Below are 20,678 nucleotides of genomic sequence, written 5' to 3' on the forward strand. Positions count from 1 at the left end.
TTTACAGTAAGTGTCTGACTTGTTGGCATTTCAACAGTGAAGAAACAGCATAGAGTTCACTTTTTTTTAAATAACAGTAAATTAAAGCAAGTCAAACATATATTCAAATGTTCATTACACTGTTGGCTATTACAGTTGTATCCAAATCTTTAAATTGTTGTCTCCTTTTCTTAAAGCTCACACAATCTTGTTCATATATATAATTTTTACTTTGTTGTTACAATACAGTCTGTGATAATTTCACTTCAGAAATAACCAGAATACACTCTTTATGGCTAAACTCCCACTCAGACTGTCTAGATATATCTAAGTGACCAACTCAAAGTGCATTTTGGATGCATATTTGTTGTCTGAAAGAGGCCTCAGTTGCTTTACACAATGGTTTTCATGGGATATTATGATGCAATAATTTGTGATAGTGTGTAAAGGTTGTTGGAAGGTTCTACTGACATGATTCAGCAATATACAACAAGTGCCAATTCACGACAATTTAATCGAAGTATGATACATGCACAGCTACGTAACAAACCTGTGGTAAACCATCTCCACAAAAAATAAGTGAATTTAACACCAAAGATGTATTCAAACTGTTTAAATCTACCTGTTCATTGAGAGCATATGAAAATAAGTTCATACCATGAATGTGATGTTATGTAGAAGATCTTGTAACATAAATTTTCAATTAATTTTGATTTTGCCATTGGTTATAATCATACACAACATTATAGCAAAGTTCTTGAGAAAAACTTAGTTTCCTTCCTGAGTTTTGAAGTATAATCATAGTATAAATAAACTTTTGTATCTCCATAAGAAAATAAATGCTTTAATTAACAAAGATGTATTTCCAACATTAAAGTGCAATATATATTTTTTTTATATGTTAGTAATGTAAATGTATTTGGAAGAAGTGAAGAGGCATGTCACTTAAAGATTATTCATGTCTCTAGGAAATATTCAAAATACTTTTGGATTGATGTGGTAAATTTTGTTCCACCCTTGACTATCTCACATAGTGTAAAATTGTAAGAACTCAGCAGATGGGACCTTTATCAGCAGCCTCCATGGAAAATGGTGCATACCAGCGTGGATACAGTCACGTTCTCAGGTAATTATATTAAATCTCCATTTATATAAAAGTATAAATCACCATACATGTTATCATGTTCTTAAGTAATTTTTTATATCTACTTACAAGGGAATAGTTAATACCAGTGTGGATTCCACCATGATCTCAAGTGATTGCAATTGATTTTATTTCTATTTACAAGATAAATTGTATGTACCAGGGTAGATATAATGTTCTCACGTAACTGTTTTTATCACATTATAAGAAAAGTGATGCATTTCATGCTTACAGAATTAAGAAATAAGAGTTTAAATGAAAGTAACTAACAAAGGATTAACAATCATATTGACAAAAGTCTTAAAGTAATGGGGACAAAATAAACTGAAGAAGCAAAAATATAAAAGTTCTGAGGTTACATGGAGAATGGTACATATCATTGTGGATATCTTTGAAGTAATTGTTTTAATGTCTAATTACATGGAGAATGGTACATATCATTGTGGATCTTTGAAGTAATTGTTTTAATGTCTAATTACATGGAGAAGTACATTACTGGTACATATCATTGTGGATATCTTGAAGTAATTGTTTTAATGTCTAATTACATGGGAATGGACAAAATTGTGGAATCTTTGAAGTAATTGTTTTAATGTCTAATTACATGGAGAATGGTACATATCATTGTGGATATCTTTGAAGTAATTGTTTTAATGTCTAATTACATGGAGAATGGTACATATCATTGTGGATATCTTTGAAGTAATTGTTTTAATGTCTAATTACATGGAGAATGGTACATATCATTGTGGATATCTTTGAAGTAATTGTCTAATTTGGAGAATTAATGTCTAATTACATGGAGAATGGTACATATCATTGTGGATATCTTTGAAGTAATTGTTTTAATCATGGAGAATTGTGGATATCATTGTGGATTTGAAGTAATTGTTTTAATGTCTAATTACATGGAGAATGGTACATATCATTGTGGATATCTTTGAAGTAATTGTTTTAATGTCTAATTACATGGAGAATGGTACATATCATTGTGGATATCTTTGAAGTAATTGTTTTAATGTCTAATTACATGGAGAATGGTACATATCATTGTGGATATCTTTGAAGTAATTGTTTTAATGTCTAATTACATGGAGAATGGTGGACTTTGAAGTAATTGTTTTAATGTCTAATTACATGGAGAATATCATTGTGGATATCTTTGAAGTAATTGTTTTAATGTCTAATTACATGGAGAATGGTACATATCATTGTGGAATGGTGTTTTAATGTGAAGTAATTGTTTTACATGGATGGAGAATGGTACATATCATTGTGGATATCTTTGAAGTAATTGTTTTAATGTCTAATTACATGGAGAATGGTACATATCATTGTGGATATCTTTGAAGTAATTGTTTTAATGTCTAATTACATGGAGAATGGTACATATCATTGTGGATATCTTTGAAGTAATTGTTTTAATGTCTAATTACATGGAGAATGGTACATATCATTGTGGATATCTTTGAAGTAATTGTTTTAATGTCTAATTACATGGAGAATGGTACATATCATTGTGGATATCTTTGAAGTAATTGTTTTTGTCTAATTACATGGAATGTCTAATTAGTAATGGTTTTAATGTCTAATTACATGGAGAATCATTGTGGATATCTTTGAAGTAATTGTTTTAATGTCTAAATACATGAATTTTAATGTTGAAGTAATTGTTTTAATTACATGGAGAAATGGTACATATCATTGTGGATATCTTTGAAGTAATTGTTTTAATGTCTAATTACATGGAGAATGGGATATTGTGGATATCTTTGAAGTAATTAATTGTTTTAATGTCTAATTACATGGGATATCTTTGAAGGTTTAATGTCTAATTACATGGAGAATGGTACATATCATTGTGGATATCTTTGAAGTAATTGTTTTAATGTCTAATTACATGGAGAATGGTACATATCATTGTGGATATCTTTGAAGTAATTGTTTTAATGTCTAATTACATGGAGAATGGCACATATCATTGTGGATATCTTGAAGTAATTGTTTTCATGTGTAGTTACATGATGAATAATATTTACCATTGTGGATTTCTTCAGGTAGTTGTTCCCCTCATTCTGGATTCCTGTGATTGTTGAGGGGACCTCCCAGGGGAGGTTCTGTTCTTTTAGTTTACCCTTTTGGGATCTAAAGATCCACCAACATGTGTGTTGTGCATGGTGACCCATGAAGAGGAGGAGAAGATCCTGATGGTTGAGGGGTCCAACCCTAACATACCACTGTGGCCTTGAATTCCTGTAGATGGGCAGCCTTGGGGTGGCTCCCCTTGGGTCAGTTGGCTGGTTCACTTGGCCTAGGGTTAACCAAGTACCAGTGTTGGATGTTCTCAGCAGGTGTTGTGGACATTGTACCTGATGCTGGTGTTTGGGTATAGTGCTCATGAAACCCTGGTGTTGCTGCAGTGTTCTTGTTTGGCATTGTAATGCATCCACTCATAGGGCTTTATGGTGGGTGGGGACAGTGGACACCGAAAAATTCATTTTTTATTATGGACCATCCAAATAAAAAGTTAACCAAAATAGTGAAAAACAGTTTATGAGTAAACAATCACATCTTGAAGATTCTGAACAGCAATCTTTAACATTTGTAACTTCTGTACCTTATTTTATTATACTACATTTTCTTTCAGACAAACCTTTAGGGCAAATGTCTCCCTTTTTCATTCAGAAGGGACCAGAAGGTCTCACTGGCTCTCCAAAGTTGGTCAGAAGGATTCGCTCTTGTGACATATTGGTAGAAATATCCACATCTCGAGCACAGTGAATTCCTCTTACATTCCAAGGCAATATACCTATTGAGGTTATGCCTCATTCAACTCTGAATTCGTAACAAGAAGTTATTGTTGATAGGGATTTGAAGAACATCCTGAGTCAGAGATTCCCACTGGTTTCTCCCACCACAAGGAGTTTCTTCAGTAAGGTGTATCTCCACTCCCAAAGATGGAATTTTGATGCCGATCAATGTCCTCATTTTAACATTTACATCACAGCATCCACCTGCTACCAACAAGGCAGGTTATTTTAACTGCAAGGTACGACCATACATTCCAAACCCTCTCGGATAGTTCCAGTGTCAGCTATTTGATCACTCAGAGACATTATGTCTTGGTTCCTTGACATGTGCTCGTTGCAGTGGCAAGGATTATGGTGTCTATGAGTATGAAACAGACCCTTGTTGCATCACTTGCAATGGCTCTCACCCATCTTACTTTTATTCTTGCCCTAAATGGTTGGAAGGAATAAAAAGGTACAGTGTTTAAAGACGATTCAAAACATTACTTGCTTTGAGGCTTGAAAATTGCTATCTACCACTTTATGTTGGACTTATGCTGATGCACTTCATTCCACTACTACAGTGGGAGTGCAGACAGATCTCTCTGTACCTCCAAAAGAATCATTCTCAAAACAAACAGAAAGTCTTCTGACATCCATGGTTAAAAAAGTTAATGAATCAATGTCAACACCCATCTTTGTCTCTAACATTAATTTCAGCAAACCCCAATATCTGCTTCCTTTGGTTTTGGTTACACTTTCTTCTCCTTTCCCAAGGTGCAAAATGATCATTTGTTTGCACCCTAAGTCACTGGAATCCTCTTCTAACAACAAAGACTTGCCCAATCAACCCAGGGTAGGATCCATTGAGGTTGGTAAACCTCCCTCGAATAAAGACAATAAAGAAATAAAACATGGTCTGCACCCAATTTGCCTACACATAAATAAAAGTAGCCACCTTGATACAATGGAACTGTTGAAGTTTACATTCTAATCTGGGTGACATCAAAACACTTATTTCTTCCTACCATCCTGTATGTCTTTCCTTGCAGGAAATCTTTCTGAAACTTGCTGATACAATCACCTTTCAGCAGTTTTCTTTGTACAGAAATGACAGGCTGTGTGATGGACAAGTGCATGGAGGGGTAGCACTGTTGGTTGATCAGCATGTGCTTACCCTGTCTTTGTTACTCAACACACCCTTGGAGGCTGTAGCCATTTGTGTTTCTTTGTGTCGTACCATCACTGTTTGTTCTCTCTACCTGTTGCCTAGAGAGACCTATGATCAATCAGACCTTGATGCTCTCATTAAACAGTTGCCATCTCCATTTTTAATGCTGGGGGGCTTTAATGGAAATCGTCCCCTCTGAGGAAGTGCTGATATTGATGGGAGGGTCACTGTAGAGTGTATGCTCTCTGATCACAACTTTTCTCTCTTCAATAGTGGTTCTTATACTTATTTTCATGCATCTAGTCAGTTCTTTACTGCTTTTGATCTCTCCATTTACTCCCCTTCACTATTCTCCCACTTTTCGTGGAGGGTTGACAATAACCCATGCAGCAGTGATAATTTTTCTACAATTTTGAGAGAGACTGGCTGTGGTCAATGCCACCCAACCCATGTGCACCAATGGAAAAAGGATCAAGCAAACTTGCTCTCTTCTACTGTTCTTACAGAACTTGATCCTGCCATCATCTGTATGCCATCAATAGACGACTGTGTGACAGCAATAACTGACTGTATTGTACAGAAAGCTGCTCAAAGTATTCCTAAAGCCTTGACATGTTTTCACAATATCATCATCTGTGGTGGAATCTTGCCTGCCACATGGCACAGAAGACTCAAAAATGGACGTGGGATACTTTTCATAGGTATCCCACATTCTCGAATCGCATCGCTTTCCAACAGGCCCGTGCACATGCTTGGTGGGTAATATGTCAAAGCCAGAAGGACTCTTGGATTAAGTTCACAACCAACATATCTTTTATCACCAGTTGGGCAGAGTAATCACTTCTTTCCTTTGAGCTGATTGTCTCTGTGACTATAATCGTCCCCTTACACTGGCTCTTCATCAGTCTGTCAGTACATTCGGTTGGATCTGATGATGTGCACAATGAAATGCTGTGCTATCTCTCTCCTGCTTCTCTTGCTGTTTTTCTGATTGTTTTCAACCAGATCTGGCAGGAGAATGTTTTCCTGATGCCTGGCACTGAGCTATATTCCTATCTTTCTCTAAGCCTGGGAAGGATCCGAAGATTCCTTCAAACTACCATCCAATTGCTTTGATGAAATGTCTCTGTAAGACCTTAGAGAGGATGGTTAAAGCTCGTCTTGTTTGGTTCCTTGAAGAAAATAACCTCCTCTCGCCCACCCAGTGTGTGTGTCCTAACGACAGTGCTCCACCATGGACCACTTGATTCGACCTGAAACATTAATCAGAGAAGCTTTTCTCAAATGACAAAATCTTGTATCAATATTCTTTGATATTGAGAAGGCTTGTGACACAACATGGAGGTATGGCATTTCATGAGACCTCCATATATATGGGTTACTTGGCCATTTACCCATGTTTATTAAAAAATTTTTAATGGACAGGTGATTCCAAGTTCATGTGGGTTCAACACATTCCCGTTTTTATCTACAGGAACTTGGAGTTCTTCAGGGCTGTGTTTTGAGTGACACATTTTTCAGTATAAAGATTAATGCCATCACTGAACTACTCCCTCTTACTGTTGCATACGGTCTCTATGTCAATGACTTTCACATTTCATGTCAATCATCAAACATGCAGTATATTGAGCGACAGCTACAAACTGCCCTCAATTGTTTTCTGAAGTGGATCACTGCAAACAGTTTTAATTCTCTCTCTCTAAAACTGTTTGTATGCACTTTGCCACCAATGGGGTATTCACCCTGATCCTGAACTCAATATTGGTGAAGTTGTGCTAACTGTGGTCCCTGAAACAAAGTTCTTTGGGCTTATCTTTGACTGTAAGCTGAGCTTCATAACACACATCAAGCAGCTACAGGTCAAATGTACAAGAGCACTGAACATCCTCCATGTCCACTCTTTCACATCTTGGGAAGTGGATCAATGTTCTTTGCTAAAGATATATCAGGCTATTACTTGATCAAAACTAGAGTATGGATCACTGGTCTATGGCTCTGCCAGCACCTTGGCCTTCAAGATCATCATCAGGGACTTCAGCTCTGCACCAGGGCTTTCAGCACTTCCCCTGTTCATAGCTTATACGTAGAATCTCATGAACCTTCTTTGAACCTCTCTTTGCAACTGTCTTTACTGTATGCTTCAAAACTTCAGTCCTTACCATAACATTCCACCTGGGATTATGTTTTCCTTCCTCAGTGGGCCATGCTTTTGCAAAATAGACAATCAGCCATTGCTCCTTTTGGCCTTTGTATCCAAGTACAGTTGGATGAATTGGGTCTATCCTTGGATAACATTTGCTGTATCCACTGGTCAGCTCATCCTACCATGGCTTATTACAGTCCCAAGATGTAACCTTTCTTTAAGTCATCTGAGAAAAGCAGACACTCCTGATTGGAAATACTGTATGTTATTTGCAGAACATCTTTCAAACCACCCTTCCATTCCTATTTATACAGATGGTTCAAAATCAGGTGACTCTGTGGGCTCAGCCATGGTTTGGTGGTTGTGCACAGAATCCTCTCTACAGTTTCTGTGTTCACTGCTGAACTGTATGTCATTTCTCTTGTCCTGTATCACACAGAAGCTAAGCAGTACTCAAATTGTACTATTTATACTGACTCGCTTAGTTCTCTACTGGTCCTTGAATTGTTTCATCTTAGTTCTTACTGATATTCAAAATCGACTGGCCCATTTCTCTTTAACATCTACTTCTGTCCAGTGTTTCTAGATACTGGGCCACATTGGTATTTGCAGGAACGAGCTTGGTGACACTGCAGATAAATCTGTCTGCTCTGGCTCTATCACTGCTGTTTCTGTTCCATACGTGGACTATGGTCCTGTATTCAAGGCTCAGCTTCATGCCAGTTAGCAGTCGACTTGGAGTGAGCAACGTGAAAACAAGCTTTTCTAAATAAAACGTGCTATTGGACTTTGGCTATCTTGCTTTCTTAAGGACCAGAAATGGAAAGAGGAAATTGTCCTAACTAGACTACACATTGGTCACAGTTTTTAATTCATCGTTTTCTTTTATCTGGGACTGATGCACCAATGTATTGTCTGTTACATTAAGCCACATTTTACTGTTTTGGTGTCATTACGACTTAATTATGGCACCATTTTAAACATGTTTTGTCCCAAGGTTTATTTGTTAGATATTGTTATTGGCGATGGTGACATTGTCCACCTTTGAAATGTTTTTAGTTGTTTAAAGTCTATTAATCTTTTTAATGCTATTTAAGTTTGTTTTTTTTTACTTTATATATTAGACATTTTTTTGATGTGATTCACTTTTAAGAATCAAAGTACATCTAGTTCGATCTAAAATTAGAAAATGGCCATAACATCCAATAACTTGAAACCAGGAATGGAAAGGCCAACTTCAGGTGACTAATGCTACTTTTAACTACCTGTTGGTCATTCTGGCAAGTTATGATAATTATAATTATGCTATAAAAGTCCTTCACAACTTGTATTACTGTAGTTTTCTTCTTACTGCTGTAGACTAGATGTAAAAGTTGGATTTAATGCTATTTGTGTTTTAATTCAAAAATGTAACTTTGTTTTGTTTTATTTTAATTTCCTTTAATGAATTTTAATAATTTTACTTTACTTTTAACTTTTAACCAGATGTTTGGTGCACATAGCCTGGTTGCTAGAACACCAAATCAACCAGCCATCCATGTAATTGTTTCCATGTCTAGTTGCATGGAAATGTTACATTATATTTGGGGTATCATCATATCATCAGATATTATTCTTTTATCTTAGTAACAGTGAATTAGAAGTATGTTTTTTATTATGCTGCTTTCAGCTGTGTTTTCTTTTCATGCTAAAAAATGTTTAAATGGTTTAGAAAGATATTTAACATGATTCTCTATCTCAGTTGTGTTTTTCTTTTTTGTTTACTTTTTTTATATATATATACTAGTTTTTCTGTATTCGTCAGACACTGAAATGTAGTTTGTTAAGATTTTAGGGAGTATGTGTTTGTTTTTCTTCCAGACTACACATGTTGACAGATATGGAGAAAGCAGTCTAAGTTTTACAGGTCTCTGCCCTTCATTTCAAGGAAGCTACTCCTCAGTCAGTAGATTGAACTCCACTCTTAGAAGAGTGGAGAGGAAGAAGAAAATTGGTTCAAGTATGTGTTTCAGGTTTTACTTTTATTGCAAATAGAATATATAAAAACTGCAGTCTCAAAAGCTAGGAATGATTTTTTTATCTAATGATATTGATAATTTAACTTATAGTTTGTATACATTACTGATTATTTCTTTAAAGCTTTAAAGATACCAAATGAGATGTGAAGAGAAAAATAGAAAGCACTTATCATTCTTGTTTTAAAAAAAAGTGTCTCATTATATATCGGGAGCAACTACTCTAATGATAAGAACTTCAACATTTATATCTTTGATATTGTACATTTTTTAGGTACGAGAACACATTTCTGAGTTTAAAAACATAAATTGTTTAAAGCAGATTATACAATATAAATAATAAAGAATCATTTAATGATCATATACACAAACGTTTTAAAATAATTAGTATACTAATAATCAAAGTCTACATTAAAACAAAGATTAAAATTTTATTAATCTAACCTTGAACAGGCACTTATAGTTCTGTTTGTCTCTCTAGAAATAATTAAAAGTAATATAGAAATGAAATTTACTGAAATACCATGACCCAAACTTAAAGATATACCATTTTAATTATAACAACTGTTTCATTGGTTTTCATATAATATTTGTCTATTTTTACTTAATTCTTTATTTTAAAGGCTAAAATTTAGATGAATTATATTTTATGATTATAAATGTTTGTTAATTGTATTTAACTTCCCTTTAAACAGTACTTAGTAGAGGAGATCTTGAATTAGAAATAATATTTTGTATTCATGAGTGTTTTTTTTTTTACTTCTTTGTTTTACAGTCCTCACTTCATTATCAGGAACCTCTTCTTAATCTGTACCGGGTTCTCCTTACAATAGCCAAGAACCACATTCCTGAGCAGACCAAAAAGATTGATTACGAAATCGTAACTTGCTGGTTACAAAGTGCAAAACTTGCCAGAAAGTAGGTTTTATTACACTGCAAATAAATTCTTGTAATCACCTCATCTGTACTGTTCCTTTAACTTTTCAGTCAATTATTAATCTGATCTATTCTTTCATTAATATCATATAGTAACATACATTTCTCTGAAATGTGTATGGAGTATTTCAGAGGCATCAGACCTGGAGGTGTTGTAACATCCCCACTTTTACATATTTTACATGCATAGCAACTGTAAATTATTATATCAATTTTCTGGTGAGGACATGCCCTAAATCTTTACAGACTTAGCTGACTTTGACAGCAGGGGGAAACACTTTTAGCAGCTTCTTATACTTTAAATTCCTCGTTGTACATTTTGCGTGTCTAGTCAAGCACTCCACCTATTTCTCTCCTTCCTGCACCACTAATACTGAAGATATCACATTGAAAAGTTCCTAAACCTGTCAGTGCATGCATGTAGAAGTTATTACTCATTTCTAATTCTTTGTAAGACATTATTGAGCTTTTATGTACATTCTCACAGAGAGAATATTATATAATGTGTTTATGGGGTATCATTTTCTTCTAACACTTTGTTCACATTAACAGAATCATTAATGTTTATTAAAATATTTTAATTTATAATCACAGTAAAGTTATATATTAGTCTCACAATTTATACAAGTAGCACACCTTGGTTGTAAGCTTCTGATGAAAATTTAAACTAAATGCAGTTTTAAAAAAAACAAATTCGTAATCCAGTTTACTGAGTTAAGTTGGGGGAGTATTTCTCATCAAAATCTGACTTTTTGATTCTGTTGTTAGTGTCACATAGTAAAATGTTAAAGAAATAATTTATGATCCATGATGGTGAGAAAACCTGCTACATAGAGTTTTTCTCTGCCCATACCAGCCGTTTTTACATATATATTTTAATTATGCATTGTCACTTTAGCCTAAAATTATGTCAAGTTAAAAGACATGTATTATTTGTAACCCAGTTATAAGTTTTGAAAGAAAACTTCATATTTAAAATGATTCTATCTTCATAGGTAAGGTCCATAAGTTTTATACAGGAATGATCAAACAAAAGAGGACATTACAAACCAAATCATACTGTTTCAAAAATAATTTTGTTTACCATCTGGCATTGCTTTTATTTCTCTTTTTGTCAACAGTATGATAATGGAGATTTAAATGTGTGCCATTACTCAGAATATTGTAAGAACCATTGAACTTTGTCTAGAATAGATTATTTTTGAAGTAGCTTAATTTTTAGGGATTAGCTTGATACCAGAGTAGCAAAATGTCCAAAATCGTGAGGGTACAGACCTCAAACTTTACAGAAATATGGAGGCCTACTGATGGATGTAGTGAAACTAAAGCTTGTTTCAGTTGATCTGATAGATATTTGATTATGTTCTTCTATCTCACATTTTCTGTACATAAGTGAATAAATACAACATACATGTTTCAGGGGACTGTAAGTCTGGCATAAGAGGTGATGAGGATAACATTTTGTGTGTGTGGATTGATATGGTTCTTGTGCAGAACTGGGTTTGAATATGAAAATGATATTGTATTGATAATTTGACAATTACCCCACTAGCAGTTTTCTGAACTTTAAGGTGGAATTATTCTGTGGCATGGTGGGCTTTTATAATAGATTACTTTTACCAGTTACTGTGTATCTCTTATATTTCTGAATTCTAGTGTTTTTTAGTCTTGATGTTTCTACAGCATATTGGAATCCACAGAAGATGCTGTATATGATCTCTCTCTGTTAGGTGATTTGATGCAAATTAATTACAGTTGTTTTGGCTTCTAAATGCTTTTCTGACTTAATATTGTGTACATATCCTGTATATGTGTTTTTAGAGAAATCTCTGACATATAGTTTTCTTCTTAGAGTAATGCTAAAATAATAGGACTTGAACCCCATATAACAAAAGGTAATACGAATAAATGTATACATCTGGTTACTACTGATATCATACATAATCTACCTAGGATATCAATCAATCTAAACTTGTATACCCCTATTGAAAATATTCAAACACAGAGAATGAGTCAATGATTTTGTTGGAGTGCTGCAGCTCATGTTGCCAAATAGTTGTGCTCTGTCTAACGATTGTACATCTTGACAATATTCTGACAGCACAGTCTCCATTACAGAAGGCTCTTTCATGCAACTGTCATGTAGAAATTACATCTGAAACTTGATAATTAGGCTTTTCAGCTCGTAATCTACAGATTACAGGATTGAACCTCATTACTGAACATGTTTGCCCTCTCAGCTGTGGGAACATTATATATTGTGACAGTCTGTCCCACTATTCAGTCTGACAAAGGTTAGTGGTGGATGGTATTGGCTAATTGCTTTCTATATAATTCATCACTCAAAATTAGAGAAGGCTAGTGCAGATGGCTCTTGTGTAGCTTTGCATAAACATTCAACGAGTCTCAGGACACCATGCTTTCTATAATTGATTTAATTTATGGGGACATTAGTTTCTCAGTGCTTGTTTTGGAAGTTTGTTAGCACAGGAATCTGTAAGTGCTGTATCTAGGTTTGTTTTTTTTATGATAATAAATGCTCTTTGTTTTAACTAGTATATTTTTATAGCCACTTCAAGTTCTTGACATGCTTGAAGCTTTCATGTGTTCATCAACTAATCTTGTGCATATTAATAGCTTGTGTTCAAGTTCACTGCTAAAGTCCAGAACTGGTACTAGATTTGAATCATTAGAATAAATATTATATTTGATAGTAATTCATCTGATAACTGTAGAATTAGTACCATACACTAAGTGAAGAATTTATTTAAGAATGAGTTGTAATTAAATTATATCATTAGATTTAATTGTTATTAAAAACTAAGAAGTATCTGTGTAATAATTAATTGCATAATTATATTAATTATGTAATAATTAATTGCACTATTATATTGCATACATTATGATTAGAACCCATTAACTGTACAATGAATCATGTCCATTAATTTTCAGAATAGTATTTTCAACCTGTGTTTTTTAGAAGTGGTCATCAACAGAGGGCTTATAGTTGTCTGCTAGAAGCTTCAGTATTAAACATACCTGAGACATTTGTGGAAAAGTCTAAGTGGCACTGGAATAAAGTAAATATAAATCTCAGTGGTAATATTTTTTGTAATTATTAAAGCAGATACTGTTCTTAGTTTGTAAAACTTTTGATGAAATTATTTAAAGTACCTCTTTTTAATATTTTTGAAATGCCAAAATTGTGAAATTGGAAGCTCCAGGATTTTGCTGTGATTTAAAATTTTGAACTATTATGTTATAATGTAGTAAATTTGAAAATTATTAATTTATAAATGTCACTTTTTTTAAACTTTGAAACTGTTAAATTATGAACATTGTATGTTCTAAATGTATACATTTGGAAGTACAAGATTCTGGAACTTAAAAGCATTAAGAATTTAACCTTGAAGTGAAAAATTTTTATATTTGAGGCAGTAAAAATGTTTTCTCATCAAACACCATAACATTTGGTATTTCTAAACTGTAATATTTACTTTGAATCTGAGTTTTTGTGAAGATTATAATGATGAATTTGTAATTAACAAAAATGTTACAGCAGTCTATTTATTTTGGCACTTTACTGGCAAATTTTAGTGTTTAGTTATAACAGTTTTCTGTCAACTTGCATTTTTTGAACTAATAGTAAATAAATAAATTTTATTTATGCATATGATTGTTATCTCAAATTAGAACCACATCAGTGCAGTATTAGTATCTTATACCTCTTAAAAAAGAAACAATTAGTTCAAATGTGAGTTGCATTACATCAAAAATAAAATTTCCAAAATATATTTATATCTTCTTACCTTACAGTTATTATTCAGCTGCTATGGTTTTTTTTCCTTTGTCCATCTAAGTATAGGTCTGATTTTTTTCTCCCTTGCTCCAGTGTTTTATTTCACCTTTAAATCTATCTCATTACACTTTTCACCTACATCAATGTGACCTCTGTTTTAAAACTGTATATAAGCATTTCTTAACAGGTGCATGTAGTACAGTTGTTGAAGATATTTTATGCATTTTTTCAGGTTATATATTTGACTTTCGTGAAGTAAAAAAAAAAATTGTTTGGTATGTACGTTTACAGCTTGAATTCATGAATTAATGTATCCAGCATGGAAACAAATTAGGCCTCTCCTATCTCACCTCTGATATATAACATTGCTCCCAAATTGGGAAAGGAGTCGCTCTTAGTTGAGGCTGTCCATGACCTTATCTGTAGTAAGGTGGAAACATAGGTTTGATGTGGTGGTCTCCAGGGGACTGTGATGCTGAACTTTTAGGTGATCCTGGACATTCTGGAGATAATTTAGATTTGCTTTTTCTTGTGCCTTCCTTTCATCTGTTTGCTTCTAATGAGGCTAATTTTGATCACCTTTTACCAACTTCTTTTCTTTACTTAGTTCATTCAGTGTGTCATGTTTTTTGTCATTACTTGGTGGGTTTTCCTTGGGGGGTGGAAAGGTCTGAAGGTGAGTACTTAGTCCTCCCTCCATTCCCTGATACTGAGGCTCATATAAGAGATGTTTATTGCTCAGTTTTGTAAAGGGACAGCTATGTCTTGTCTGCCATGTTTGTCAGAACAGCATGTTTAACTCATTATCATGAGGTAGATACACGTTTAGACTCTCAGAGAATAGATCAGCTCCTGAAAATGTGAAGTTCCATAAAGAAGTTTATGCTTAATCTGAATATATCACAGTTTTGTAGGATTTGTTTGACCTTAACTAACACTGTAATATTTACTGTATGGACACTTTTTTTTTCTCCTCATTTCAGTTGTCGACTTCAACACTTTCCTGAATTTCTTGGCTGGTATTTCATTGAAACATATTAGAGGGCATTTGTCTACTTACTGACAACCTCCATGTGTTATATGAGTCCTTTTTTCTCAAACTCTTGATTTTTGCAGGCATTCCAGACCCTTCATATTCAAGGGCTTATGTCACCCATCTGCATTCGTCTTAGTTGTTGGTTGCTTGACTTTCCTCAGCTCTTACAGGAGGTCTAGTTCCAATGTTGTCCTGACCCTAACAACAACCCCTTGTTTCATCATTACTTACAATATTTTATGCCCTTATCTACAGGGTTCCATGTTCAATTGATTGGAGTATTGCCAGCAGTGTAAATGACTACTGTATTCCTTTGTGTCCTGTGGGGACTCATCTACATTAATTTTTGTACATGTAGAAAACCTTTACCACAGATCCATGGGTACTACAGGCCCTTGCATCAGAATTGATCATTCATTTCTCATATCCACTACCATTTTTTCATCATCTTATAGTATTTCATTTCCTGCAAGTCCTCAAATGTTTTACCTTCATTCCATCCATGGTTATCAGAGATGTGTTGGTCATTGGAGTGATTGAGAGAGTTGTTTCAGTTCTTACTAAGGTTTATTTCTGTATATTTGTTGTGCCCATATTGTCATCAGTCTTTTCATTTAAATCAATTCCTAAATCTTCCACAGTTCACGGTGGAGTCATTCCTCATTCTATATTGGTGTTTTTTTGTTGGGAATGTTGTTGACCATGTTTAATGTTGCTAATGCCTATCTACACATTTCCATGGTGAAGTCATCCTGCTACTATCTATGTTTTATGCACAAGGGTTTGGTGCTGCAGGTCATCTCTCTGCCCTTTAAACTCACACTGGTTCCATATGTTTACAGTTTATAGTTCATGTTATTTTCTTTACCCTATCTCAAAATGGAATCAGTCAATATTAGCTATCTCGTAAGCACCAGAAAAAAACAACCAAAAAAGCACCCATCTTTTCTTTCCAGAATGACTTCAAATTGTAAGATAAACCTACATTCTTTTATCCCAAGAAGTTTTAAGCTCATAGCAGAATAAATCTACTTATAATTAAACCATTATCCCACCATTATAAGATGTTAATCACCTGGGAAACATGCAGCTCACGTTACATTAATAAATTAAATTTACTCGTGAGTTGCTTGCTCATGAAAAAATATTATTATTACTTATTTTGCCTAAACTAAACTAAAAGGATCCTTTTAGTGTAGTTTAGTTCAGACAAATTAAGTAATATTTTTTTCATGAGCAAGCAACTCACAAGTAATGTAATTCATTAATGTAACGTGAGCTGCATTTTTCCCAGGTGATTAACATCTCATTATGGTGGGTTAGTGGTTTAGTTATAAGTAGGTTTATTCTGCTATGAGCTTAAAACTACTTGGGATAAAAGAATGTAGGTTTATGTTACAATTTAAGTCATTCTAGAAAGAAAAGATGGGCACTTTTTTGGTTGTTTTTTTCTGGTGCTTACAAGGTATCTAAAATTGACTGATTTCATTTTGAGATAGGGTAAAGAAAATAACATGAACTATAAACTTTTACTGGAACAAAAATTGTTTGAAATGTATTACTTAGGAGATTATAGGGACTACACAAAGGAAATTTGAGATTCTTGAGGTGACAAAAAGTATTTTTTTTTTATTTTAATATGAAAATTACTTTGCCTGTGGACTATTCAAAGTAAATGCTCAATAAATTCGTGAAAAAATCTCCATTGTATTTTTTTTTAATTCTTCACTAAAGATATGATTTTTGTATGTGAATGACTTGGAATGTTAACTGAAAGTATGCCAAATTTTGTGAGGACAGATACACTGTATTGAAAATTAGAAGTATTAAATATAAAAAGAGTAGAAATGAGTGCAAAGAGGTCTTGTGGTCAGTCAAGTCAACCAAGCCCATGTTGAGAGAGTTAACAATGGTATTTCTTTTTTGGGTATTTTAACAAAAGCAAAAATACATAATAAGTGCTTCATTTTTTAACTTTTCTAATGGTAAGTTATGATTTAAGAAAGCTGAAGTTTTCCATTCTCATTTCAAAATATCTAATATTTTTGTTAAATATATACTGCCTTTGTTACACTGTTAAATCCTCCAGAGTTTTAATAGTTTATTCAACTGTAAAATTTGAAGCTTCAGTCTGATCAAATAATGTAAAATATTATTCCATCACCCTAAACTATTGGTATCTTCTCCTTCCATCTGGGTTATTAGTGTGTAGATATAAAATCATAATGTAGATTGGGTGTTTTGAATAAATTCAAATCTGAATACTGTGGTAGTTCCATCTCTGTATAAATTTTGCTTAGGACCACATGAATAATATAGAGCATATGAAATAATTTAAGATAACTAAGTTCATTTATTGTAATACCACTTTTTGTTATCTTTATTAGGCAACATTAATGCTTGCCAAATATAGTGAAGAATCGGCTGTCTTGGAGAGTAATGCCCTTATTCTAATGTACCGAGATGTGGTTGCCATTCAGCCTGAATGGGAAGAAGGTCACTTCCATTTAGCCAAGTATTATGACCGAGTTATGACTACATTAGAGAAATCAGAAAAGAAAAGGTGTGTGTGCCTAGGTTGTTTATTTCACAAAATATTTTATTGCTAAATTTCTTACACAGTATAAGTATATGTTTTTTCACACTCAGAATTTTTTCTTCATCGAACAAATTCATCATTATATCATATACATCTATGCTGAATGACTTTGCTTGACAATTTCAGGGTTATGTTGCATTTTACAAACACTGTTGAATTAACATCTTCTGATAAATTTTACTATTTTTTCCTTTAAATCTAATTTGTCTTTATATTTTTTATGTTTAACATTTTCTATACAAGCACCCTTTTCTGCACTTTGCAACCCTTTTACAGAATATCATGATAGTAGTATGAACATCTTCAAATAAAGATGGTCACAAATAAAGTTAATAAATCAAATGTTAAAACATGTAATATTATGTCAGTTTGAGTTCTTAATTTTATACAGTATGAAAATTGTGATGTCTACTCCCTAAGTCTCCTCTCTAATTAATTTACTATCCCTTCAAGGAATATGGAACTGATGTAAATTACTTATTATAATATTGTTACTACTCAGGCAAAGCATAATTTTTGTAGTGATTAACCACATCGAGGCAAATTTTCCTATGGATTGGAGGCAGAGGGCATGTTATCATGTTTGTAGAGTTATATTCAAAATATTATTGAACTACTATTTTATAAATTCATGTCAGTAAATTTGGCATAAAACTATACATTATTTAATTTCTTAATTTGAAAATAAATATCAAAATAAGATTGCTAAATATCAGTTTTTTTTGTCATGTGATGTGTTTGGTCATATTACATTTTATAAAGCTCACAATACAACATCTCTAGTTTCTTATGAGTTACAAACTCAAATTATTAATATTGCAAGCTGGAATATAAAATAAGAACCTCTTATATTTTCTGTGTCCTGAGATATCATTCTGTTCAATGAATCCACCATAATTGCTCTGTCTCCTTTTCCATTTTTGAAACCATATTTTTACACATAACCCACTGCACTTCATGAGGTATACATAGCAAATCAAAAGCTCAGACTTCTCCTTCACATTCTTTTCTCAGCCTTTGCAAGGCTTAAGTACTAAAGAACCACCTTTTTTAAATATAGACAAAATGGAGATTGGATGTATTTTTTAGACCCAAATGCTGCTTAGTTGGTAGCCTTGATACATTGCAGTGAAATTCTATGGGATTTACATAATAATTTATATATTTTTTGTCATTTCAAAATGCATATATAAAATTTAAAAAGATTATTTTGTTTTATATTTTTCTCGTGTTAAATTTAACAATGTTTACAGTTTATGCCAAGCAAGTATAAACCTTAACATTTGTAGGTAGCAAAGATAATTATTTTCTATATTTGTTCACATAGTTTTCTGTTTTATGAATAATGACTGAAATTTAAAAATTAATTTGAAAATAGTAATAATATACATACATAATGTAACTGAAATGTGATTATATTTTACAAAACACTAGGTGCACTATTTGTAAAAAACTAAGACAGTTGTACTTTTTAAAGACCACTGTTGGATATGCTAACATTAGCTGCTCATGTGTCACGTGATTGCAACTTTTGTGGCATTACTGTTATTCAGACACAGCTGAAAGCTCAATAAAAGATAATAAATGTAAATAGATGAATAATGTTAAATTTAAATTATGCTTTGTTCATTCTAAAATTACTGTAATATGTTAATAGGAAACTTCAAATGTTTATTTTAAGTACAGGGTGTTTGGAAAGTCACTGCGCAGTTTTATAATCATGTACATGTTTTGACTGTTTTCTTTGGCTGTGATATGTAATTAAGCAATACAGGGTTTTATATATAAGTAGAAGACAAGGAAAATAAGGGATTAATGTCGAGAAAAATTACACCAGTGACAAGTTTATATAAACTATGTCAAGTGTGTGAGTGGTGAATAAACTTAGCTGAATATGTCTAATGTTACTGGGACCATTATCTCAGTTTAGTGAAAGTACATTTGCTTTGATGACTTCTGTTGTTTATTAACATGCCTTTTCTTTCCAGTTTTGGGTTTTGTTGGAAAACAGTTTTGTTTCCTAGTAAATAATAACAATTCTTCAGAAGGTATGCTCATGGGGTAGGTAATTTTATACACTAATGTCAGTTGCATGTTTGCCAAGTGACTTACTACTTATATGGCAAGATTATTCATTAGGCTTGTTTCAAAATAGCTTTAAGCTATTTACGATAAACAAATTGTATTGTTATGTAACAATATGCAATCATTCTATAAGGAAAAGTATGATGTAGATTTATTGTCTAGTTATTTATGGTGTCTTCAGGTTGGTAAGCATTTGATACTAATTTAAAAGGTTTTAGAATTGTACAGATGAAGATTTGCAATTTTCAGATAAATAAAAGTATTTTTCATCTTAAGATTGAAATTACTTTTCACTCTTGGAAGTCAGCATTTTGACTTCATGTGTTCATGATGAAGTTTTCAGTAGAAATACTTAATTAAAAAGTCATTCTGTTAGATACAAAATAGTGGTAATATTTACTGATACTCTGCAAAACAGCATGAAGATATTCTTACATTATCAGAAGTTATAGTATGACTAATATAGTGGTTACCATGGTGGTTGCAAATGAGATGTATATGGAAAGAGTTGAAAACTAACATGGTTTCCACAATTTTATCCTTTGTAAAACTTTTATAAACTCAGTTTGTTTTGTTTCAACTTTTAAGTTTGAGACTCATTACAAAAAAATATTTTGGCGAATAAATACTATCTTTTATCTCTAGTAAACCCCCTCATCTTCTTTTTTGTGGAAAGTAAAGAGATAAGAATGTTATTACAATGGTATATTTATTTGATGTCAATATTTCAGTGAAGTTATTGTCCACATGGTTCAGTGCTATGGGTGCTCTCTACAGTATGGATGCAGACATCTTTTTCACTCCATGTCGAGGATGCTGTCACTTTGGTTCGACTTAGGCACACAAGTTGTAGAGCACCAGAAGAGTAAGAAACCTTCTCAGAATCTGGAACATTGGGAAAGGATGTTAAACGTTATGACAACCAAAGTAAATAAAATCTCTTCTGTTCTTACAATTCATTGTTGTTTTCTGTTTGGTAACA

General features: G+C 33.0%; 1 protein-coding gene across 1 annotated transcript in view; it reads left to right on the plus strand.

The window, feature by feature from the left end:
- The first annotated feature begins 1,037 nt into the window (after positions 1 to 1,037).
- The window catches only part of LOC143242259 (serine/threonine-protein kinase atr-like), a 44,996-nt gene continuing 25,355 nt past the window's right edge, over positions 1,038 to 20,678 (plus strand). Inside the window, exons 1-7 of the mRNA XM_076485629.1 lie at positions 1,038 to 1,105; positions 7,839 to 7,918; positions 9,194 to 9,225; positions 10,017 to 10,159; positions 13,158 to 13,257; positions 17,400 to 17,575; positions 20,428 to 20,623. Of these exons, the coding sequence (XP_076341744.1) occupies positions 1,038 to 1,105; positions 7,839 to 7,918; positions 9,194 to 9,225; positions 10,017 to 10,159; positions 13,158 to 13,257; positions 17,400 to 17,575; positions 20,428 to 20,623 (795 nt within the window). The remainder of the gene's footprint in view (positions 1,106 to 7,838; positions 7,919 to 9,193; positions 9,226 to 10,016; positions 10,160 to 13,157; positions 13,258 to 17,399; positions 17,576 to 20,427; positions 20,624 to 20,678) is intronic.

The sequence above is a fragment of the Tachypleus tridentatus genome, unplaced genomic scaffold (genome assembly GCF_004210375.1).
Source record: "Tachypleus tridentatus isolate NWPU-2018 unplaced genomic scaffold, ASM421037v1 Hic_cluster_2, whole genome shotgun sequence".
Lineage (NCBI taxonomy): Eukaryota > Metazoa > Arthropoda > Merostomata > Xiphosura > Limulidae > Tachypleus > Tachypleus tridentatus.